At 38.5% G+C, this 25,590-nt stretch overlaps 2 protein-coding genes across 5 annotated transcripts in view; one reads left to right on the forward strand and one right to left on the reverse strand.

Moving 5' to 3' along the window:
* PRPF18 (pre-mRNA processing factor 18) overlaps positions 1-25,590 on the forward strand; it is a 533,171-nt gene that overhangs the window by 241,412 nt on the left and 266,169 nt on the right. The window lies entirely within an intron of this gene.
* The window catches only part of LOC138175848 (BEN domain-containing protein 7-like), a 136,594-nt gene continuing 118,055 nt past the window's right edge, over positions 7,052-25,590 (reverse strand). For 3 of the 4 annotated variants that reach the window (XM_069106423.1, XM_069106426.1, XM_069106427.1), the window contains 3 exons: positions 25,102-25,221; positions 16,599-16,652; positions 7,052-9,554 (listed from right to left, as the gene is read on the reverse strand). In XM_069106423.1, the coding sequence (XP_068962524.1) occupies positions 9,493-9,554; positions 16,599-16,652; positions 25,102-25,221 (236 nt within the window). In that variant the 3' untranslated portion in view covers positions 7,052-9,492. The remainder of the gene's footprint in view (positions 9,555-16,598; positions 16,653-25,101; positions 25,222-25,590) is intronic. The other variant, XM_069106425.1, reaches the window with a different exon arrangement.

The following is a 25,590-nucleotide window of genomic DNA, read 5'->3' on the forward strand; positions in this document are numbered from 1 at the left end:
CCTCTTCTCAAATGGAGATTAGTTTCCAAACATAAGGTCAAAAGTTCCCCACCCCTGGATCACAATTGAATCTACCCCAGAGTTACATCAAGTTTAAGCTCAGCACTTAATACCCAAATGGAGGTCTTTTCTTCATCTTGACACAAGGCAAGTTCTCAGCAATCTTAGTTCCTGGGGAGACAAGGCTTAGCAAGGCCACAAGATACATTGTCAGTCTCTTCATTAATTCATCCTCTGTCTGTAGAACAGTCCTAGAACCCCTGAAAACATTAGCAAAACCCTCTCCCAGGATTTCTGTAAACATACAACAAGAAAATCCTTCTTCAGGGCTTCTGAACCAACAGAAAGGTTCCCAGACCCCTGCAACAACAGCACTGCCCTTCACCAGTGGACAGTATTCACTCTGTCTGCAGGACAGTCTCAGGGCTTCAACAGGACAGTCTTTCACCAGTGGACAAATCTGGCAAAACAACATCAAAACAGACAGACAAAGTACCAGCAAAACAGCCATGTCTCCTCAGTCCTTGGCAGCTCAGGGGGCAGGTCTCAAAAGTCCAGGGCGATTCAAAGCGGCCACCAGCAATTCTGTTAGTCTCTCTCTCTCTCCACGAGGTGCTGCTTCCAAAAAAAGTGTCTTCTGCCTCTCACTTGTCTCTCCAAATGTACGTCACCAGCTCCTCCCAGTTCAGGACTTTCTTTTCACATCAACAAGTCCATCCCACAGGTGGGATTAACAAGCTCTGGGTTTTAACACAATCAGTTTGAAAACCAAGCCAATACGGGGGAATCTTTAATTGCCATTACTATCACAGCTACCCATTTTTTTCAGTGATATATGAAGTTGAGAGGGTGGAGGAAGGGAAACAGAAATTTAAGGAGGGATAGAGAGGTGTAAAAGGATTGCCTTGCCTCAATTTCCTTGACAGCCAGTAACAAAGGCATTTACTCAAACAGCATAGTAAGAGTAGTGGTTATCAAGCATTTCCCCCCAAATTTTGAGGTGCAGTCTTCCATTAATATACATGGAGTCCGCAGGGGAAAAGACCATATCCACGCTTACATTACAATGGCAATGAAGATGTAACAATAATACAAGATCCCAACACCCACAGCGGTTATGAATATACTGGTATAGTTGTGAATCACAAAATGTAACAGGCTCTCTATATGGAGCATAGAACTAAAGCCTTTATTAAAATACCAGTAAACTGAGTCCCAGAACCAGAAAGCCAAAGTCATTACAGTAACCATGAAGTTGGTACACATGGTTAATGTAGTGAACACCCACATTGCCAAGCCTTCACAACAGAACAGGCTCCCTCAAGCAGGGATCCTCCTCTCTCACTTACCATACCTCCTCAGCCTGGTTCTTGGAAGTTCTCAGCAGAAATTCCCACAGGAAAGGTCTCAGCAGAAGAAAGATCTCAGCAGAAGCTGCGGCCTCCAGATGGTCACTGAGAGAAAATTTCCCCTCTCCCTCTGCCCCACCACCAGCAGCTGCCCTGCCTCCTCCATGCTTACCCCTGGAAAATTCTGTCTGTCTAGCTGGTGCTCTTCCTTATATACTTGTTAGCTCCTCCCTGTCCTGCCCCTTCCTGTTACATCAGCAACTTCTTCCCAAGGTGTTGACTACTTGTGTTAATTAAATAGCTTAAACAAGGTGTTAACTTGAAACAAGGTGCTAAGTACCTGCTTACTTGCCAATACAAGGGGGCTTGAAAGATCTTCAGATTCCATTAACATTACAGAAGAACACAAGTAGGAAACCCTTGAGGCCAGGACAATTCACTGCTCTGGAGTCCTGACTTCCTTTCTCATTTCAATCAGTTGGTTGTGGGGAATGGCTTTGCTAAATTGGACAAAGCAAGTTGTTAAAGTGCCTGGATGATCCCAAAGCAGACCTGGCTGCTGATGGACTGGACAAGATCAATGACTGGCCACTGGGCATAGGTTTTGCTGGAGTTAACCAAGCATGTCACCCTGTGGCTGGGCCCTTCATAGCGCATGGCATTTCTGTTAAATGGATTGAACCACTGGACTCCCTGAGATTGATCTTAGTAAGGAAAATAACTTTGGCCACTATGTGGAGTATATGTTGTGAATGGTGAAAGACAAGGCAGGACAACTGATTAGCAGCACACTTGCCCATTCAGGCAAGAGGTGAAGAGGATCTAAGTTAAGATTATGGCTGTAGGAGTAGTGAAAAAAGGTCAGATATAAGAGATGTTTTAGAAATAGAAATAGCAAGTTTTGGCAATGGATTAACTATGTGGGGTGGGAGAGTAAGGAGTGAATAGAGATGCTGAGATTATAAATCTGTGTGACTTGTATCCTCAACAGAAATTAGGAAGTTCAGAAGAGAAGAGGGTTTTGGAGGAAAGTTAATGAGTTCTGTTTTGGACACACTGAGTTTGAGATACCTATAGGACAGTCAGTTTGAAATGTCAAATACGCAGCTGATGATGAAAGAATGGAGTTCAGAAGAGAGACTGAGGCAGATTGTATAGAATCATCTGCATAAATATGACACAGGAGCTGACTAGGTCACTAAATGAGAGGGTATAGGAGAGAAGAGGTCAAACCTTGGGCTTCATCGACAGCTAGGGGGTGTGATCTCCTGGGAGAGGTTACTAGCAACTGGGGAGAATAAGGATGGGTTTCCTGTAGGTGGTGTCACTTAAGCTAAGTTTTGAAGAGAAGAAGGGAGTCTGTAAGGCATGATAAGGAAGACTTGTGTTCATGTCCCACCTTAGACACTGTGTGCGACCCCAAGAAGTCAGTAAATTGCTCTAGGCCCCAGATTCTTCATCTATAAAATTAAGGGGCTAGAATCAATTACTTCTAATAGACAATCCACCTAGACATAAATTAAATTCCGATATTCCAAGGGAATTCCTGGGGAGGAGTCAAGAGCCAAACAGATTGTGAAAATCACCCTTTTCCTCTTCAAGATTGAATCGGGACCATGTAAACTTAAACTTTAGTTTTGGGCCATGAGTTACAGCTCAAAAATAGTAAACTTAAAATCCATACAGGAAAAAAGATCCAGATAGATGAAAATGTCTGTTGTGCAGACTATCATATGTAAATCAAATGGTCAGTACCTCAAGTTAATAATCAGTACACACTGTATATCTAGAACAGGCACTGAAGATATATCTCACATAGCATTTTATCATATAATACTGTGAGTCACCACACTCTGTCCTGCTGACCAGACCATTTTTTTTCACTTTGGAGGTAAGATGTCCCTTGAACTCCCCACTGATCCAAACTAGATGTTCTAATACCTTGTTGAATATCCTTCCTATGCTACTGCTAAGTAAATCTTTTGTTAACTGCTGAATGACCAATGGGGGTCTCATTTTGTTCTAATATACCATTGGTACCTAATGGCTCAAATCAGACTTGCCTGTTACAGATATAAATGTAAAATGATCTAAAACAATGCAATGAGAATATTTGGCAAAGCCTCTACAGAGTAAATATGAGAGGACAAAGATGTCAGTGGTTTGTGATCTACAGATGGAGGGAATGCCCATGAAGAAGTTGAAGTTTTGCAGCATAATTCTAAAGCATTACTTTGAATCATTATTGCAACCATACGCTTACCTTGTGTTGGCAAACTCTTGATTGATCCACCAACATAAGTTTCCCATGATTTAAGAGGGTTGACTTTTAGGCACTGAAGTGGGTACGTGTGCTTGCTATGGGACCATGCAGAGATGAGCAGGTACAGATAAGGAGGAGAATGTTGCTATGTTATTGCCTCCTACTGGGGCTGCTTCTTTTGAGAAAGTCATTACTCCTACTGCCTCCTCCCCTTTTACTGATTATTGATATCACCATTGCCTCCAATGTCCCCTGCCCTGGCTCTTTTGTGGGGCCATCAGGAAAAACTCCTTTTGTTCTGGTGTAGAGAAAGGAACCAGCTTAAGGGTTGGTGCTCTGGGACAAGGACTAGAATGAGCTCTGCCACCACACCTCCCCTCCAACCCCCCACCTTTTGGTTTAGTGGGATCCAATGGCAGAGGACGGTCAGACAGAGATGGTTTTCAATCTGCATTCTAGATCTCATTATATTACCATCTCCCCAAACCTATCCCTATTCTGTTGAGGGTACTACCATCCTTACAATCTACCACATTTTGAATCTTGGTGTTGTCGTCATTTATTTGCTCCCAAATCTGTCCCCTTCTCTCCTCCAAGCACCCAACCACCATCCTAGTCCGGGCCTTTATTATCTCTCACATGAACTATTGCAGTAGCTTCCTAAGTGATCACTCTGACTTAAGGGTCTCCCCTCTAAAATAATACATCCTCCAAATTGCTGCCAGTGATTTTCCTTAAAGGCAAGACCGACCATGTTGTCCCCCTACTCATTAAACTCCAGTGGCTTCCTACTGATTCTAGTATCAAACATAAGTTCCCTATTTGGCATTTAAAGCCCTTCATAGTCTGTTCATTCTAATTTTTCACATTTGTATATCAGTTACCTTCTTGCACTTTACATTTTAGCCAAACTAGTCTTCTTGTTTTTTTGTATTATTTATATGGAAACAAACCATAATAGCCACTCAAGAATAGGAAACTAAGGGGCAGCTAGGTGGTGCAGTGAATAGAGCACCCACTCTAGAGTCAGGAGGACCTGAGTTCAAATCCAGCCTCAGAAACAACACAAAAGCTAGCCGTGTGACCTTGGCAAGTCACTTAACCCCAAGTGCCCTACCGGCCCCCCTCCAAAAAGCAGAATAAAACAAAATAAAAAGAATAGGAAATTAAGGTACCATCCATTATGCAGCACTTGGTTAAAAAAGGGGGGGAAGGATCTTTGGGAAACTTATGGATAAAAGTAAATTTTCTTGTTTTTGTTTTATATGGAGTTAATACGTATACACAGAAACATGACTCTTCCTGTTAGGTTTATTTACAGTTACGACCTATATTTTTTGATCAGTGCGTCATGTAACATTTGATTTTTTAAAAAGTAGCTTAAAAAAAGAAAATCCACTTTTTCATATTGATTTCACGTTTCACATTGATCAAATTGAATGATTATTAACAATTATTATTTAAGAATCCTTTTTATCCCCCAAGATATACACATGAATTTTCTGGAAATAATGAAGCATGTTCAAAGACATCACTGTCACAGAAAATAATATATATATGTAGATATATATATATATATATACACATATTTTAGTGAGAGAAAAAAGGATTTTGTACTACTTTTTAATAAAATATTTTAAATATATCTTTTTATCTAATCTCTACACTTTACAAATGTTGTACAATATATACAACATGCTATTAAAGTAGTGATGTATATAATTTTTAAATGTACAGGGTGTGGAGTTTAACTGCACTAAGACTTTTTGGACACATCATATGTGGAGGGTGTGTTCCAAATTTTTACTGATTGGGGTGGGTGCCACCTGAGAATGCCAGGTAGTAGGGATTTTATCATTCATTATTTGGTGGCAGAAAAAAAAATCTCAGTCTGGTAGCCTGACAATTTAATAGTTTTCCTGATGGTTTCTGACATTTATAAAACCTTGTTTTGGTGGCAATCTGTGTTTCTCATTAACTACACAAGGAGACACAACTTACTGCACAAGCTCCTTGGAGTAATGTTAGGAGTACAGCGTGAAAGATGACAAACTGAGCCACTGTTTTAACAAAACCGCTGAATCTTTTGGTGGTTCCCTTCAGGAGGCCACTCTAATCTACTAGTCATGAAGGCATCTTTAATTTGCGATATTTTCAAAGGTTGAGCAGGATTAAACTGAATGAAATAAATTTTAGTTAAATATGCCTCATGTTTCCCTTTGGGATCAGAAAGGGTCCAAGGTTTACAGCCTTCTTGGTGCCCCCTTCAATTTCACTTAATATTTCTTTCTTCAGCTGTGACTTGGTCTTTTGGAGGAGCTCCTAAAACAATTATCTCTCTGCTCCTTTGCTTCAGGTGGATAAAGATTTTCCCTCCTCACTGGCTCTATACCCTTGAGGGGTGGTGTCAGAGACAGAGTACCACGACTGCATGATGGGCAGGGCCATTCCTAAGAGTTTGTTAGATCCAGAGTACACCACAGTGTCCACCCCTTTCTTCTTCCCACACCTACGCCTGGCTGAAATTCCCATAAAGACAGTAGCCCTAGGGGTGGCCAGGTGGCGCATTGAGTAAGAGCGCAGCCTGGAGTTGGGAGACCCGGGATCAGTTCAGGTCTCAGATACTTAGCACCCACACAAAATAACTGGCTGTGTAATCTTGAGCAAGTTACTTAACCGCAATTGCTTTAAAAAAAAAAAAAGACAACAGCCCTAAAGAGGAAAAGAAGGGAGAGGTAGTCTGTGGGGTCAGTATGAAAGTGGTGGCTGGTAGCTGGCCAGTCCCTAGGTCTGAGTAATCTTTTCTGTGCCATCAACTGGCTTTGCTCCCCCTTTACTGGTGAGGGAGGAGGGGAAGTTCCTATTTAGCTTCAGCCCCCTAGGCCTTACTCCAGGTAGGGGGCTCTTCAGATCAAGGTACAGAGGTGAAGGACCAGAGGAAAGGCTCTATATTGTGGAAAGTGAAAAGCACTGATGGTAAAAGGGGCAGGGAGCTGCCATAGGAGTGGGTAGCGCCCTCCTGTGTTCAAAAGTGAAGCATGAAGCCATTATGTTTTAACTACTTTGCATTACAGAAGATTGGTTTGGCCTTCTGATGTGTTGTTTCCATAGAAGCAGAGCTTAACCTTTTAAGTGAGGATTATAAAGCTACCTAATTCATTTAAAATTAGGCTTCAAGCATATCAGCACTTAATGCTCAAGTGTTATTGTGGGACTTGATATAGTCATTGATCTAACAGCCTGGCAGAGTCTGTTATTTTCCAACATTTGAAGAATCTTATTTTGGAGGCAATCTATATATTTTCCATCAGCTCCACAAGGAGACACAACTTCTTGCACAGAATAACAGGAGTACTAATAAATACCTTTTAATTAACAGACAGCTTTAACTCTTTTTCATACATACAGGAATCTGGTACATAAGCAAGAAATATGCATGTTCAATTAAAGTTATTTATTGTTTTCTTTCAGAACGGACATAAGGAGCTTCTCAGGAATTGATATCACAACACAATGTTATACACCATTTTCACAACTAGTCCTTTGTTGAATTTGTTTTAAAGAACATTGTAATTTAAAAATATCTAAATATTTACATAGTAATAAAACATATGTACATAAGATTGAGACATTATTCATAGATTTGGAATGATTTTTCTTTGCTAATAAAGCCTATAAAAGATTTCTGAATAAAGTCTGAACAGTAGTCACAGTAGGTAAACACAAAAACAATTTAAATTTACAAAACATTATTTCACTGTTGCAGTTTTACAATTTGTAACTCCAATTTGTGGATTCATTGCAATTATTTTTGGGTTACAACAACCCCCACCCCTCCTGAAGTGCTGAAAATTCCAAGCCATAGTACAAATGATTACTCCAGCCTCAGAAGGAAATAGTTTGGAAGGTTCATGGTACACATTTAACAGATTCCATGGTTCAAAAGCAACCGTTTTCACCTTCACTAGCAACATATTCATTATATTTTAATGGAGTTGAAAGGTCACCAATTTATCTTTTAGATTCCATTGAGAACTATTTCCTTCTGAGAGGCAGAAGACAAATTTTCAAAATGTGCTAGAGAAAAACAAAAGCTCTTGTTTCTAGCTCTTCAATTAGACTGTCTGGTTAAAAAAAAATAGAATCAATTTGAGAAAAGGAAAAATAAAGGTGTGTCAAAAACAGCTTCCCTGGATCATCTCATCCTATTACCCCCTCCCCCCTCAATATTCAAGATGTTACTGTAAAGTAGTAAGATTGATTCCATAAGCTATACAGGAAAAACCAGTCTCATTACTTCATAGCTACACTCAGTACTCACATTAGTTCACTGGCTGATGATCAAAATGGAATAGTAATTTATCTATGAGTTCTCCTCTTATCTCACTTTAATTTTGTAGTTGGGCCTAGTAGAAAGCACAGTGGAACAGGAATCAGGAGACCTGGTTCTAGTTGGGCCCCACTACTAATTAGTTATGTGACCTGCTACAAATCACTTAGCCTCTCTAGCTTCAAGTTCAATGACTCAGAAAAAGAAGGGCTCAGACTAGACCATATCTGTGGTTCTTTCGAGCTTACCACTGATTAGTGCCTTGAAGTCAGAGGCTGTCTCCTTTTTGCTTTTGCACCCCCAGAACAGTTCCCATCACATAGCAGGGGCTTAATTATGTTTATTGAATTGGATATTATATGATTCTATGAAACAAATGCTGGCAAAAGATGTTAGACTGTCAACATAGCTATTGATGAAGCAGAGGGTCCACACCTTAAAAATTAAGGTTATTTTTTAGCCCTTCTGATTGGTCTGCCAAAGTGCCCAAAGTGGCACTTATTACCAATTTTATTTTGCTTTATGTAAAAGATGTGTTTCTAAAAAGTTATATATAAATAAATAAGCTCACTGTTTGTGAGTCAAATCTGTTTAAAATGCATTAGCTTGTTATCTTGAGAAATCCTGTGATAAATACTTTTGTAAAGTGAATCTGCCAATTTATATTTTTCTATAAACCCAGATTTTAATATTTTGAGTTTGCTTAAACTGGTTGCATAACAATATTAAAAACAAAACAAAACACAGAATATTTCACTAAGAGCCTTTGTGGCTACGGCAGAGTCCACATGATGTCCAAATATCTGATGCATGCAAACACAGTTTTCAAAAAGTCTATGAAACTGTTGTGTCGGGTTTTTAGGAGGCTAATTATAAAGATTGACTAAAATTTCCAATTTCTGATCAGCTACCTTTCTATCACGTAGAGAGAGCCTAGATCTCACAAATACTCGCTATTGCTCAAAAGCTTTCTCGTTCCCAACAACAGAGATATCATTAGCACTTAATCTGTTCCAAAGTCTCACTTTAGTTCCACTGATAACAGAGCTAGCTTGTTCTAACAGATAAGAGCTATCCTGTCCCCCAAAAGAAAACTTTATCTTCTAAGCCAATGGAGGTCAAGTTTATTTTGGCTTTCAGCAGGGTGCTCTCAGTGTAGGAGAATTGCCAGTCTTTATCTGTATTCTATATCTACATAACTTAAGTTAAAATAAATATGCAGCATTATACTGTGCACAATCACATGAAGGAGATGAAGGGAAAAAAGGGACAGAGAAAGCTGCTCGTTACAATGGATACCAAACTAACTGGATAATATATGGGACCTTCAAAGGGTAACAAATCAATTCTAAAGATGATAAAGGACCCTGAAACAATTTAATGGCTTGATTGTCCATGTTACAGAAAAAATATGTGAAAACAATTCAAACATGAAGGTAAAATGTTATAGAGCGTCCACATGGTACGGTAACCTGAAATGCCTACACAAATTTTAGAGAAATCTCCAAACAGAGTTACATTTGCTAATGAAATGCCACAGAAATGGAAGTCTAGGCAGTGAAATCTGGTTCTATGTCTTCTATCTTCTCTGTCCTGGTTTCAAAAATATTACCTAAAATACAGACAAGAAATAAAAAAGTAACTTCTATAATGAACAATACGGTTATGTTCTTCAACAGTTAAACACAGGCATTCTTAGGAGGTAAAACACTTTCGTTGTTCACATTCTTCTTTGAGGAATAAGGTTGCTAACTGTGCTTTTCTTTTTAGTAACAAAAGTTAGCAACTAGAAATAATGCTTTTTATAGGAAAGCTCATGAGTGTGGATGGCAGTTATTAAAATAAGCCCAAATGGACTTTGACGGAAGCCTTCCTGAATCCCTACTCCTCTCCCCTCTGTCCAGTCACAAATAACATCTCCGTACACTGAAATAATATGGTATTCTAGACCTCTTTTGCTGCACGTTCAACATCCTTTGTCTTTTCTTTATGCTAATCCCTCATTACCATCATGATAGTCTAAGTTTCTTGATGGCACAGATTGTGTCTTATTTTTGTATCCCCCTTGTACAGTATAGTTGTCACACAGTGCATGTATTCAATAAATATTTATTGAATAAATGAATGATCCTACAAAGCCCCTTTTCCTCAGATACAGAAGCCATATCTTAAACATTAGAGATGGGCTGTTCCTTTTTATTTCATAAATTATTTTTAATTTCCAAATCACTTTTCAGTTCCCTGATAGCTCTGGTGGGCAGAGAAATATCTTACACATATATGTGACTGAACCTGGGTCTACATGGGCAAAGAAAAGTGGAGAATTAGATAGACCTCTTGTCTAGTTAATTCAACTTCCTGTAGTTTTTCATTAAGGAATTATTTTAATGCAATTATATGGATATTTATTTTAATATTTCACCTTGCCTATGGAGATACAGTCTGTTTTCTATTTTTCTCTATAGGTCATCTCACCATATTTAATGATAATGACTCACATTTTGTTATTTGTTAACAACTTGCATTTATATTTTGCTTTGGGCTATGAAAAATGTAATCTCCTGATAACAAATCAGTAAATTAGGTAGTATAAATATTTTAGCCCTATTTGACAGATGTTGAAACTGAGGTTCCAAGAAATTAAATGTCTTGCTCATGATTACAGAGTTAGTTAAATGTCTGGGATGAAATTTAAATTTGCTTCCCTGACTCAGTATCTAGGGTTCTATCTGCCATATCATGCTAACTGTTGGCTTGGATTGCCTGCTCTAGGTATTATTCCCTTAAGAATTCCTTCATTCCATAGCTTCTGCAACCATCCCTATATTCATCCAAACTAAAAATAACTTTTGTCTCTGTGCTGGAGTTAACAATTTTTAATAATTAATTATTATAAAAGTTTTTTTTCCTGTATTTTCAATTGATGTGTTCTTAAGTCTGCCAAAGGAAAAATAATCATGCAAGTCTTTACTAAAAAAACTCTATCCTTTTTTATTATAGAAAAATCTCTTATAATGCTTCAAATGTTTTCTTCCATGAGATGGCACAAAATTAGCAGCTACTGTTTAATATACAGAGCTGCTTTATGTAATATATAAAAATACATGTGATTTGATCACTAGCTGATGGCCTGTATATTTTGTTTTGGCTCTGCTGAAATTCTAAGAAAAAGAATAATAAGTATTTACTGTGATCAAGGTAGCCATAAGAACCCTTAACCTCCCTCTCTGTTTCTTTTTCTTTTTTTTTTTTAAGGGAAAAGAACCCAAGAGGTGAAGATGGAATTCTAAAGTTCAGAATGTGTTTAACTTAGTCCAGGCTGGAAAACAAGACAACTAAGATGCCTGTTAGGCCACTTGGAGTGTTGCTATTGTTCTGGATCCACTTCTCATCTTTCTTTTTGTCTGTCATAGAGTCAATCTTAGCATTAAATTTCATCTAGAGTGAATAGAAGCTCTCTTTTAAGATTATCTCAGGATATGTGAAGGAAGAAAAATGATAAAAATTAGCATAATATTATTCTTGTTACTACTCAGCCACACATGAAAATGTACCGAGTGGTGACAGTTGAATGAGACAAGGGGTGTCTAATTTGCATTCAATTCAATGTCCATTTATTAGGCACCTAATATTTTTATGAAAGGTATTCTACAAGGTCTTGGAGATACAAAGACAACATTAAAACAGTCCTGGTCCTCAAGGAACTCACAATCTCCTGGAGGGAAAAAGGTAACATTAATACACAAGTGTGGCTGGGATCAGAGAACACCTCATGTACAAAGAGCAACTTAGATAAGCTGACCCTGAAGGAAGTTAGAATCTAGGAATTACCCACCAGTCATGGCATGCCTATGCAAAGTCCTAGAAGCCAGTGATGAGAGACTATACAGACAACAGCAAGGAAGCTGCCATAGCTAAGTGTAGAATACATGAAGAAGAAGAATGTGAAATAAGTCTGAAAAGGCAGTCAGTTTGTACAGGACTTTCAGAGCCAGAGACCTTTGTATTTTATCCTTGAGGAAAAGTGGTCAGTAACAGATCAGACGTTGGTCTAAAACAGTATTTTGGCATCTAGGAATGATGAATTGGGGAGAAGATAAGACCAGAAACTGGAGAAGCACTAGGAAGCTTGTACATAGGGCAGAGAAGAGGTGATAAAAGTCTTGTTAGGATGTGTCTGCATGAGTAGAGAGAAGGGAAGAGATGGGAGAAATCTTATAGAGGTAGAACCAAAGATTTGGCAAAAGACTGGAATGGGGGGGGGAGAGTAAGGAAGAGGGGAAAGATGACTCCTTGAATAGGAAGAAGGGTGCTGTTCCCCACAAAAATATGTAAGTTAGGAAGGGAGGAAGTGTATCTAGTGGAAAAGATAATGAGTTCTCTTTTGTAAAAACTGAATTTGAAATACTTGTCTAGGTAGAGATGGCCAACAGGTGGGATGAACTCAGGAGAGAGACAAAACCTAAATAGGTAGATATGGGAGTTACCTGCATAGAGATGACAACTAAAACCATAAGATTAATGCCATGGAAGTTGGGGAAGGAGTGGTCAACAATGTCCAAAGCTACAGAAAAAGCTAGAAAACTGAGGACTGAGATGAAGCAATTGGACTTAGCAAATAATAGATCTTTGTAAACTTTGTAAGGAGAAATTTCAGTTGAGTGGTGGGGTTGGAAACCCAATTATGAGGAATTATAAGAAGTGAGTAGGAGGTAAGAAAGCCAGAAGCAAGGAGTGTAAAAATATGTCTGTGAAAAGGAAGACATGTATGGGAGATAGCTTGTGTGGGAAGAGGTGGGAGTGGGAATGGACAACTTATCAACTGGGAATGATTTGGCTGGCTTGGGCTATTGTGATTCAGTCAGCCGCTTTGAGCTAGACCTCTGAAATGGGGTCAAGCTGACCCTTTTTGCCCTTTTCTGGAGAAATTCAGAGATTATAACAAAGAGCAGATCTGGGTTCTGGTGGAGGCAGGCATAGGGGATAGATATGTAGTCTTTTTTCTTCAACTAGGAATGAACTAGTTGCCTTGTGCCAGAGGCAACTGCAACCACACATGCTCTCACTCAGGAGGCCCAAGAAGAAAGTGCTTGGACTCTTAGAACTTGACTTCAGCTATGGAAAGGCAGCAGTATAACCCCTAAGCCCAAGAGATCAAAACCTTGGACAGCATTAGATGGATTAAGGGGTAAAAATTCCTGAACCCTCCTTGACTGATTGTTGATTTCCTGGAGAATGTCAAGGTCCTTAAGAGTTAGCTTGAGAGGCAGCTAGGTGGCACAGTGAATAGAACTCTGGCCCTGGAGTCAGGAGGACGTGAGTTCAAATGCGGCCTCAGACACTTAACACAAAAACTAGCCTGTGACCTTCGGCAAGTCACTTAACCCCAAATGCCCTCCAAAAAGCAAAAAAAAAAAAGTTTGCTTGAGCACAGTATTCAGCACAGTACCTGGAATATAGTAGGCACCTTAATAAATGCTAACTGATTGAGGTGACCCATATTTCAAGAGAGAGAGAATGGAGTTTCTTGGCAGCATAAGTCTCAGGTTTGTCTCTTTAGTAAATCCAAATCTGAATATTCCAGAACCCATTCTTCTAGAGAGGGAAGGGGGAATAGCTGGGCAATAGGAGACTCTTAGAAAAAGACTGAGCACATGGCCCTGGAGCTGGGGGAACAAGGGCTGAGCCATGTTATAGGTGAACAAAGACCTGGACTATGTCTTCCATTCTTATGGTAAGACATTCAGCCAGCATACAGCTGATGAGAAGAGAACTGCCTTTCCAAAAAGTCCAAATTTGTTTTCCTTCTAGGGGAGTCCAAGCCCATAAGGGTAGTACCATAAATCTGCATCCCCAGAGTAAACACATAACTCACCAGATGAGGAGTTCTGAACCTTCTCTGTGTCATGGACCCTTTGGGAAGTCTGGTGAAGCTTATGGACCCATTCTCAGAGGAAGGTTTTTTAAATGCATAAAAATAACATACATAGGATTAAAAAAGGAAATTAAATTTATTGAAATGCATCTTTTAAAATATAGCTACTAAAGGGCGGCCAGGTAGCACAGTGAGTAAGAGCACCGGCCCAGAGTTGGGATGACCTGGGATTGAATCTGGGCTCAGACACTTAGCACCCACCCAGAAACACCTGGCCATGTAACCTTGAGCTAGTTACTTAACTCCAATTGCTTAGGGGTGGCCAAGTGGCGCAGTGAGTAAGAGCACTGGCCCCAGAGTCAGGATGACCTGGGATAGAATCTGGGCTCAGATACTTAGCACCACACCCAGAAATAACTGGCTGTGTAAGCTTGAGAAAGTTACTCAACCCCAATTGCTTTAAAAAAAATATAGCTACTAAATATCCTGAAATACAGCTATCAGAATAAAACAACAACAAAAATCAAGTTCATGGCCTCCAGGTTAAGAATCTCTGCACTAGAATGAATGCTGATGGGGTAACTCTCTAGCAATCACAGCTGTTTCCATTCTAAGGGGACTTTACTCAGAGTAGTGCTAGGGGGACTAGGGCCCTGGGGAGAAAGAGAGGCTCAGGAGGAGGGAGAGCTGTATTGTTCATGGGCTATTGTGAGTCTGTCATGCCTTATCTGCATTTTTCACTGTTACCTTAAAAGCTTTTATGGGAGCTAGGGACCTTTTTACCTTCATCTGTGGAAACCTAGGCATGAAATATATTCCAGTCATTTTTTATGATTCCTAGAGAAAAGTGGAAGCAAAGGAGTCAGAGAGGTAGGATTTATTTTAGTGGACGGCTGACTCTAAGAGCAGGTCTGTATAAGCCCGAAGTACTAGAGTAGTGGGTACATATTCAAAAGGGGCTTAGGACCTTGGTATCTAAGGACTCTTCCCTCACGTCATACTGGTAAGAAGATGTACTTCTGTGTGCCTCTTTCCCAAGGCAGCCATTGCTGGCTCTGAGGAGGGAGTCTGTGGGCATGTTCCCTCATCACCTATCCTTTAACTCAAACATGCTCTTGGTTCTATTGCCAATTAGAACTCTTTGAAAACGGGTCAAAAAGGCCCAGCTTTTAACAGGGCCCAACTTATGGGGCTTGCACAAAAGGATAAGAGTTCTGATATACAATATACCAAGCCAACTAAATCACCTCCAACTGATGAAACTTGAAGAGGTGTCACGAGCCATGCCCCAAGAGAGGTTGCCCCATTATTTCAACAAGTTATCACTGGGCATGTCCTACATTCTTTATATGGAGATAGAATCAAAGTCTTCCCCAAAGGGTTACCACACCCTGTAATCTACTGGGTTCATCAGGCCAGCTGCCCACCAACCTTTTCATTAGCATATAAGATATCTGAACATGTTTTTGGGCATCAGGGAAGGATATAATAATAATAATAACAACTGACATTTATATAGCACTTTAAAGTTTATAAAGCAATTTATATATTTTTATTTTATTTTGCTTTTTTCTTTGGAGGGCAATTGGGGTTAAGTGACTCGCCCAAGATCACTCAGCTAGTTTCTGTGTTAAGTGTCTGAGGCCGCATTTGAACTCAGGTCCTCCTGACTCCAGGGCCAGTGCTCTATTCACTGTGCCACCTAGCCACCCCAAACACTTTATATATACTATCTCATTTGAACTCCATAACAGCTCAGTTAGGAGGGTTCTATATATGCTAATAATTCTCATTTTGCAGATAAGGAAATAGGTTTAGAGGGATTAAGAGAATTCCTCATGGTCACACAGCTAATAAATGCCAAAGGCAGAATTTGAACCCATATCCTCTCCTAATTCCAAGTGCTACACCAACTATATCTTCTATACCATCTATCTATCTAAGCATATAAATAAAGACTGTGAATAGAGGAAAGATTGGAACCGTGTGTGTGTGTGTGTGTGTGTGTGTGTGTGTGTGTGAAAGAGAAAGAGAGAGAGAGAGAGAGAGAAAGTGAATTTAAAGGAACAAGCTTCCAGAATAGATGGGAGGTGATGGGAACAAAGGCACAAGTAGAAGACACAGCCTTTGCAATGGGAAGAACTACCTTTTCCTCAGAGACTGAAGCAAAGAAAGAGAGGAAGAAGGATGATGCCAAGAGGTTTTAGCTGTAAAAATGGGGAACAGAGGAAATTTACAAAGGATAGACTAATTCAGTTGTGCTACTAAAGAAACTACTACCCATGTTATATTAATTGGCACATTAAATTAACTGATCCAAAAGTATTATTTGTTGAGCATCCACCATGTGTCTAGCTACAATTTGTTCTTTAGAATCATTTTATGGCTGTTGTATAGATATGGACTAGACACAATGGCAGTCATCTTTCCAAAAAGATATGATTTTAGTAGGATTAAAAAATATAAAGATTTTGTGGATGAAAGCAAAGGCTCATTTCTGGTCTGCAAAATATCAAAATACTACCTTATTAGGATTTGTTCTTTTGAGGTTTTATAAGTATGCATCAGAGTAATAGGAAAAACTGTAAGATTTTCATGCTTTTTACAGTCAATCTGAAAAAACTCCCTGAACACAGGACATTTAGAACCTCTGATAACAAGGGGGCTTTTATAAAATCAGTATGCTTGAGCATCTACATCGCTAATATTAAAAACATTTTCCATTCAAATATTTTTGCACTATATTTTCCAGCAGGTGATCAAAATGTAAATGTATTTTACCTGTTGGTGGTACAGAAATGCTGTCCAGTTTTTCATCACAGTCAGCTACCTCTGCTGGTTACAAACATAAAACACAAATCTCATTAGTTTCAGAGAACACATTCATTTTACTGAATACAGTAATGCAATTAGAAAGCTGCAATACACATAATAGTTTTCACCTTCTTCCTTTAGTTGGGTTTGCTCCAATACAATGTGTTATGTTAGTATTGAAACAAAGTAATTTTCTGACAATAATACAAAGCAGATTTTAATTTAGTAAATAAATGCTGGACAACTTTTAAGAACCTGCTCAACATAAAAGTTACTATGTATACACACACACACACACATAAATACATATATTTTAAACAACAGTGTAAACAGGAACAGATAGCCCGATTAAAAACAAAGGAGCAAACCTGCTCATATCAACACAAACATCTTCACTACTCAAAGCATCATAAATTTCAAGGTATGAAGTCAGTCCACCATTATGTTTTGGCAGAGAGGCTGCTAGGAATAATGTCATGAAGTCAAGAAGACTCAGATTCATATTCTCCATTTGACACACTTATTAGCTATATTAACATAAGTCTTGTACACTCTTTGATCCTCTCTTTTCTCATCTGTAAAATGGGTTACCTGGGGGCGGTCAGGTGGCGCAGTGAGTAAGAGCACCGGCCCCAGAGTTGGGAGACCTGGGATCGGTTCCGACCTCAGATACTTAACACCCACACAAAATAACTGGCTGTGTAACCTTGAGCAAGTTACTTAACCCCAATTGCTTTAAAATAAAATAAAATAAAATAAAATGGGGTACCTGGTATATCTGCCTCACAGTGTTGTCATAAGGTTCAAATGAGATGAAACATTTAAAGTCTTCTACAAATTTTAAAGCACTACAAGAATGTCAATTATTATTTGGTCCTTGAAAGTGACCTCCACACTAAAATTCTGAGATGAAAACTAAACATTTATATACCTACATACATGCACGCATACATAGTGTGTGTATGTTAGATGTCACATATATGTTTATGTATGTATAAGTGCATATATATGTGAATATATATACACATATATAAGCACATTAAACACATGCACACACCCTTTCTCTTTTTCTCTCTCTACAAAGTTAGTTACTTTATTTGGATGTTTGATAGGAAAGAATCTAGCACTCAAAAGTGTTCAAACTAGTTCATATTATCCCATGTGGGTAGCAGACTCAAATTGCAATAAAACTTGAAAAGACCTTTGGTGGCCTAGGAGAGATATGTCATGGATGGCTTACACGGACTTTAAAAAAATCAGGATAGTTAAAGTGTGTCAGTGGACAGGTGAGAGGGCTGAATTTCACTTGCCATCCCCAAGAAAAAATCCTGGCAAATAAAGCTTTACCTTATAAGAGGAAGAACTGAAAATTTTAACTTTCAGTGTAGTCTACCTGATAACAACATCCAGTCCATTTCTATATCCTTACCCTGGAATTCAACGTCCTCCACTTTCTGGTTCTAACTTACCTTTTTAGTCTTTAGCCTTCTGCCTTAGCATAGACTTATGCCAACTCTGCTAATGCACATAAATTCCCATGAAAACCAAAATTATGCTAGGCAGCCTCCCCCAATCTACTGACTGAGATCTTCTAATTTAAATCCCAATGCATAGGGTATTAGTTTCTTAATCACTCCAGAAAGTTATTATTCCTTCATTGAATTTCTTATGTCAGTTTACCCTCTCCTATTCAACAAAACGTTTCAAATTTCTATCATAGTTATCTATATACATCCAACATCTCTCTCTACTAGATTGTAAGTACTTTGTACATTCAACATTTAGTGGTACCTTTCACATATAGTAGATGTTTAATACATGTCTGACTGAATTATAAAGAAATTATAAATATTTAACTAATCTTCAAAAGATACTTTCCATCCGGAATCTAAAAATATAAACTATTGCCCATCCCTGATTTAAAAGTATCTCATCTTGCTTGGAGTTTTCAGGAAGCCTATAGTTCTAGAGAAGTATCCACCAAGGTACACAAAAGAAAATTCTGTTAATGTATTGGACTGAACCTTTTTCCTATTCTGCTTTGAATAGTTAAAAAAAAATTGCACACTGGCCATTTTGATCATTTCTGAAATGTCTCCCATGCGCTAATTCAAGTAACTCCTGCCTAAAATCTCCTACTGAAGCCTCTTTCCTTCTGATTTACAATGGTTTCACTGCTTAATGCATGTGCATTTAGGAAAACCACCCCAGGAGATCAGTCAAATGGTGTCTATAACAAATCATAGGATCATGAATTTGGAGATAGAAGAAACTTATACTTAGAGTCCAACCCCCTGATTTTACAAATGAGGAGACTAAGACACTGATTCCTTAAGTGACTTGCCCAAGGTCATACAACTAATAAGTGTCTGAGGCAGGGTTTGACCTCTGGTTTTCCTAAGTCCAGCACTCTTATCTACTACACCATACAGCCTCCAAGGAATAAGTGGGTTGATGTGAAACCAAGTAAATATTATGCCCTTACTGTCTTTACACAATCTTGATTTAAGAAATTGGCTAAAAAAAGGATAATGGGTTTTCTCTAGTTTACTGTCTAATACTTTATCCACCACTTGACATAGCTTTGACTTTCGTGGACATTTGGCCCCTCATTGCACATTACCATATAACAGCAGCTAGGAGGCACAGTGGACAGAGCCCTGTCTGTCATCAGGCAGGCCTGAGTTTAAATCCAGCTTCAGATACTTAGTAGCTGTGTGAGCTTGGGCGAGTCTCCCATCCTTTGTTTGCCTTACAGTTTTCTCATCCATAAAATGGGGACAATAATACTAACATCTACCTCCCAGGGATGTTATGAGGGATAATAACTGCACAGTACCTGGCAATACAGTCAGCTCTATATAAATGTTAGTTATTACTAAGGGCTGAAATTATCCCAAAGAGTGAAATAAGAAACAACAAGAAGGAAAGAAATAAAGATAATAATGTAGGGTACTTAAGAAACATTGGCAGATGAGTGACTGAAAACCAAGGGAGAAGGAGCAAACATTAAAGTAAGTGGACTGAATGCAGAGCTAATTTTTCTCTGTAGACCAGAACCTTAAAATATTTTTGTGAGGCAGCAGTAAGAGCCCAAACATTTATCACATCTGTGATTTTATATGTCAACTAAAATACAATAAACCTTAGAAATAGTTATTTACTTCCTGGAATTTACATATATGGAGCCTTTCCAGTTAGGCACAGAATTGCAAAAATCAGTTTTTAGTGATCTTTTCCCTTTGTAATTCAGAATCACCAATCCTTTCAACAATAACCCTATGCAATTATGTGTTTTAGTAAGTGTACTCTAAAGAATGGAGGGCATATAACAGATGAAAAAAAATAAAAGAAAATTAAGATATGCTGGTTGCATGAATTGGGACCAAGTGTCATGGCTGAAGAACATGATTGTGTTATTTAAATTTAATTATAACATCTGTTTGTAACAACAATCTCATAGTCTTTCTTCCCTGGTGACAGTCAAGTTGTGAAATTTGGAAAAGATTGAACAAGGCCAATAAAAATTTAATAGCAGTGACAGCTTTACTCTCAGATCTAACACAAATAAAAAAATTGTGGTCTCAGATCTGAGGTAATAATCTAATGAAAATGATATAAAAAAATCCACACCAGGAAAGGAATTATTCCAGTTATAGAAAAAATATATTACATATGATGAGAGCCCCAAATGAATTTCTATTTGGATTAGGATAACAACCTTTCAAAGTCTGTGCAGGGGAAGGTTTTTCCCCCTTCTAGAAGCAGTGTGGGCTTTCTTAAGCAGTCTGTTGATTAGCTTGCCCAGTCAGAGTCTGTATCTAATTCCAGGAACTGAGCCAAACATGATAAATGAGGTTGAAGTTGTGGAGAATGGATGATATAGTGATTATATTATCATTCAAATTGAAAATACTCATGAGGGAAAGTAGAAGGAAAACAATACTTAGGGCCTAATCCTCCAGGTATCTGTCGGGACTTTCTGAAAATATTCCTGTCAAATTCAAAGGAAATAAAATGGCATTTACAGGGGCAATGTTCCCATTTCAAGAGATATCACACTGGCTCTTTTTGAAAAGGAGGGACAAGAAAGATGGGGACAAAAACCTCAAACCTGCCACGTCACTGTTTTAATAAGCAGTTTTGAGAAGTTCTTCTGATGGTGCTGTTCAGCTCAGCACATGGCACCCTGTTCTGCTGCCCAGTTTCAAAAGTGCCATGTCTCTGACACGAATGGATCAAGCACCAACACTGTTACACCTGGCCTCTATCTTCATGTACTTTTTAGTTTGTTCTCTTCCCCTCTCCTTTCCTTTTTTAAATGGTGGACGTACAAACAGAACACTCCCCCTCTCAGTATAGCTGAGTGGGTAGATGGCGATCAAAAACATAGGTAATACCAGGGGTCAAAGGTTTAAAGCTCCCTGATTACAAATTAGCTGATGGTGGAGTCAGAACTTGGTGTCCTGAACACATGGCGGGTGTGATTCTCTGTGCAGGGGGCAGACTGCAGTGGGCAAAGCAGAGAGTAGTTTTTCAATTTGGGGCCCATTCCTTAGGGACGGGGATATATAATGGAAGAAAGACTAATTGATTGTGGTGGCTAGAACATACTTCTATTAATAAGATTGCTGAGATGCTAACAAAAGTGCTCCCTAGCTAATTCTTCTCCCCCCAGTTTTTTTTTTCCCTTTTGCTTAAGATCATGGGAATGCAGATACTGACCTTTTCTGGGGAGAGTGTACAGAAATTAAAACATAGGAACTATATAATACTACAGATCTAAAAAAGGAGGGATTTAATGGAGAACTGTGGCTCTATAGAAGTTACAAGAAAGGATGCCAAATAATCTAAGAGATCTCAAAAGTGTGCTAAATATTTAAAACAAAGTTTATTATTTCAACCATAGTTCCCATGGACAGCAAGGCTGCTCCTGTCTCTAAAGAAGATTCTACTCTGAAATATCTCCTTACTTTATGACCTCTACCATCAAAGATTTGCCTTGAAACTAATATTCTTCAAGCACTTTAGAGACTGCTAACAGCTTTCCACAGCTAGAGGCAGGTGTTCTTTAATACAACATACTCTCTTTTTCCTCTCTGGGTGGTCTCTGCAGCATTTAAGTTAAATTAGCAATAGCAGCATTCTGGATTGATATAGCACTTATCTCCTGAAGAGCTCCAGTGGATCACATATTTTTTCATTTACCTTATTCTGCTCCTGTGAAGGAGGCAAGTTGGGGCAGATATTAAACTTATACTGTATCATAAAGGAATAAAAAGGAGCACATATGTTAATTGGCCATCTTAGGTCATACAGTTTTTGGGTTTTTTGTTTTGTTTTGCTTTTATATAACTAGAACCAGAAAGCCTGATGGATGGTTTATTTTTGGTTTACAATGGCTGTTTCTTTTGTTAAACTTTACTTTTTTCTACTTTTGTGAATGAACCCAGGTATCCTTTATGGTAATTATGTAAAATTTGAGTTTACTTTTTGTAATGTACTTTACTTACATATTTGAAACTCCCTTTTCCCCAAGTAAAATGTAATTGCCTCTCACTAAGGAAAATAGGTTTTTTTTTTCTTTCTCTAGGTTCTCTTACAATTATAAAAAAATGAAGAAAATGCTAGTTTTCTAGTAGTTTGCTATACGAACAGGGATTTCTGGGAAGAATTTAGTCAGTGGTAGTACCAGCTTAGTTCTGATTACTACCTGGTATCCCTGAGATACAGCATTTTTTCTACTGAACCCAGCAAGTTACACTGATTTATTACTAGAAATCTGCTTTAGGGCCTAAGAGCTGAGGGGACAAAATACCTACCAAAATGACAGTGCCGAACCAATTAAATTTACTTTCCTTTGCCCCAGAGGGATTAGACTTCTGCTTGGTCTCAGGAGCAATGGCTAAAAGTTGCAAGGAAAAATGTCATTTTGCTAGATGGAAAAACTTGTAAACAATTACAACTAGCCAAAAGTGAAATGGGTTGACTCAGTACACAGTAGGTTTTCCCTTACAAGTGTTCAAGCAAAATCTGGATGACCATGCATTAAGTATGTCATTAAGGAGATTCTTATAAGGTATGAGCTGGGCTAGATCATTTCTGAGGTCTGGGGCAGAGAAAGGGAAATAAAGATTTCCCCAAAATTTAAAAGTATACTAATTACCTAATGCTTATTTTTAAAACATCTGCTATAGTGGAATAAAACCTTAATGGAGATTTCACATTGCAAAATCTTCTGAGGTTTGCAGCATGGCCATTCCTGAAATTTTTGTATTGATGAACCTCTTACAAAAGTCCTCAGGACAGAGACAGGTCAGTCACCTTTCCCTCTTCCTGTATTTTCTTGTTGGTTACTGTATCTTATAAGATATTTCACTGTCACAATTTTACCAAGCATACTTACTAAATGTTCAATATTCCTTCAAGAATAATTCTGGGGACAGCATGTGAACCAGAAAAAAAAATTATGGCATTTGAGTTAAATCACTTCTTTGGGTTTTTTTTTTTCACTTTAAATGACTAAATATATCTTTTCTAAGTCTATGCAGACCCGGAGAAAAAATAAGAGGCAAAGAGAAGTAAATAAAAATTTTAAAAGAGGCTAATTTTTTTTATAAGTAAAACTCATTAAAGCACAAACAACACTGATAGACAGCACGGATCATTATATTAAAAGCAAATAGTTTAACATGACTTTTACTATCTCAATGAAGAATTAGAAATTCATTTAAACCAGACTTTTACACCTAAAGAGCACACTATGCTGACAGGCTTATTTGTTTTAAAAGGCCACTCAAATACACTTTAAAAAACCATTCAACAAACATTTATTAAACCCCATTTTATATCAGATATTATGCTAGGCACTGGAAATACAAAGACAGAAATGAAATAGTTCCTGACCTCAAAGAGAATGCACTTTATCACAGTCAAATCCATAGCAAAGTTAAAGGTGAGGGAGCACTAGTAAGAGGCAAGGTCTGGGCTTCAGCTCAGGCCGTAAGAGTTCACGCCTGAGACGAGGATGAAGGGCTGAGCAGTGTGTCGTAATCAAGCACTGTGTGGTTCTATGCCAGTTTTAAGCCCAGCCTGGTGCTGGCTGACCTCATCCCACTGACTTGTCCAAACCTCTGTCAAATGGAGAGGTCCCTATGCATTTGCCTCTATGGAATCCACGGGACGTGGGTCATCACTGTTCAGCTGTGTTACACACACCATTTGCCTCACTTCTGGTTTTAGGTTGTTCTTCTTTTATATCTAATCATCACAGTACAAGGAAGTATTGCCTGGTAGACAGAGAAGTCATGAAGACCTAGGTTCAGGACCCACCCTTGACACAAACTGGCTAGGTGGCCCTGAGTAAATCACCCACCTCTCAGGGCCCCAGGCAACACTCTAAACCTAAAAGTTGCTCAGCATTTTCAGATTTGCAGTGGTAGAGAGGAATTTCCTACACTAATGAAATCATGTCTAGACTCTCATCACCCCCCTCCCCAAAAAACATGTCTTAGTACTGAATTTTTGTTTAAAAAGCAATTAAAAATAAAATTTCATGAAATAATTTTCTCTAAGACTCAGCTCAAGCACTACCTTTCATGTGAAGTCTTTCCTAACCAACCTCCTTCAATTTTTAATGTTTTCCTTTCAAAAATAACTTTGTTCTAGATCTGTTTTCTATATGTTACCTCCCCCAAAAGAATGTAGGGTCCTTGAGGCAAGGGTTGATTCACTTTTGCCTTTGAATCCAGTCCAATATATGGCAGATAGTGCTTAATAAATGTTTGTTGACTGACTGATCCAAAGGCTCAAATTTCAGCAGTAAATTCAAGAAATTGCTTCCCTAAAGGACCCACATGTACAAAAATATTTATAGCAGCTCTTTTTATGGTGGCAAAGAACTGGAAATTGAGGCAATGCCCATCAATTGGGGAATGGCTGAACAAGTTGTGGTATATGAATGCAATGGGATACTATTGTTCCCATAAGAAATGGTAAGCAGGCAGACTTCAGAAAAACCTGGAAAGACTTGCATGAACTGATACTGAGTGAAGTTAGCAGAGCCAGGAGAACACACTGTGCGATGACTGACTTTGTTAGACTTAGCTCTTCTGAGCAAAGCAATGATCTAAGATAATTCCAAAAGACTCATGATGAAAAATGCCATCCACATCTAGAGAAAGAACTTTGGAGTCTGAATGTAGATTGAAGCACACTATTTCTATTTTTTGCTTTTTCTTTCTCAGGGTGTTTCCCTTTTGTTATGATTCTTCTTTCACAACATGCCTAACATGGAAATATGCTTAATATGATCATATATGTATGACTTTTATCAGAGTTCATGTCCTCTTGGTGGAGAAAGAGGGGGAGGGAGGAAATTCAGAGCTCAAAATCTTATAAAAGTGAATATTGCAACTAAAAATAAATGAAGTTTTAAAAAAGAAATTGCTTCCCTGAAGCCTGTGCATACCTGAGCCTCTTTTTAACCTTCTTCTGGCCAGTTTAATTTGATCCTGTAGAATCTGTACCCAGTCTCTTGGGCCAGGAAGTTTATCCACATGGTTAGCAGTGCAGTACTTTTCTGTGAAGACTGAAAGGAAATATAAAAGAACGTTAAAGTTCATGGTAAGGAAGATATATGAAGGTATGTGGCCACAAATTTTTAAAAATGTATTAATAATAGGAATTCTGCTTAGGGCTGCAGTTGGCATTGTCCATATAGATCTATAGCATCTCTTTGGCAAAGGTGGAAAAGAATGAACTTCTGGCCAAACTTGCCTTTGTTCCAGTAGAACTAGTTGCAAGCATTAAGTAACTGACATTGAAAAGTTCTATTTATAGGGGCAGCTAGATGGTGCAGTGAGTGGAGCACTGGCCATGGAGTCAGGAGGACCTGAGTTCAAATGTGGCCTCAGACACTTAACACTTACTAGCCGTGTGACCTTGGGCAAGTCCCTTT

This window comes from Petaurus breviceps, unplaced genomic scaffold (genome assembly GCF_028583685.1).
Source record: "Petaurus breviceps papuanus isolate PSGF00001 unplaced genomic scaffold, PetGlider_PUasm1.0 79, whole genome shotgun sequence".
Classification (NCBI taxonomy): Eukaryota; Metazoa; Chordata; class Mammalia; order Diprotodontia; family Petauridae; genus Petaurus; species Petaurus breviceps.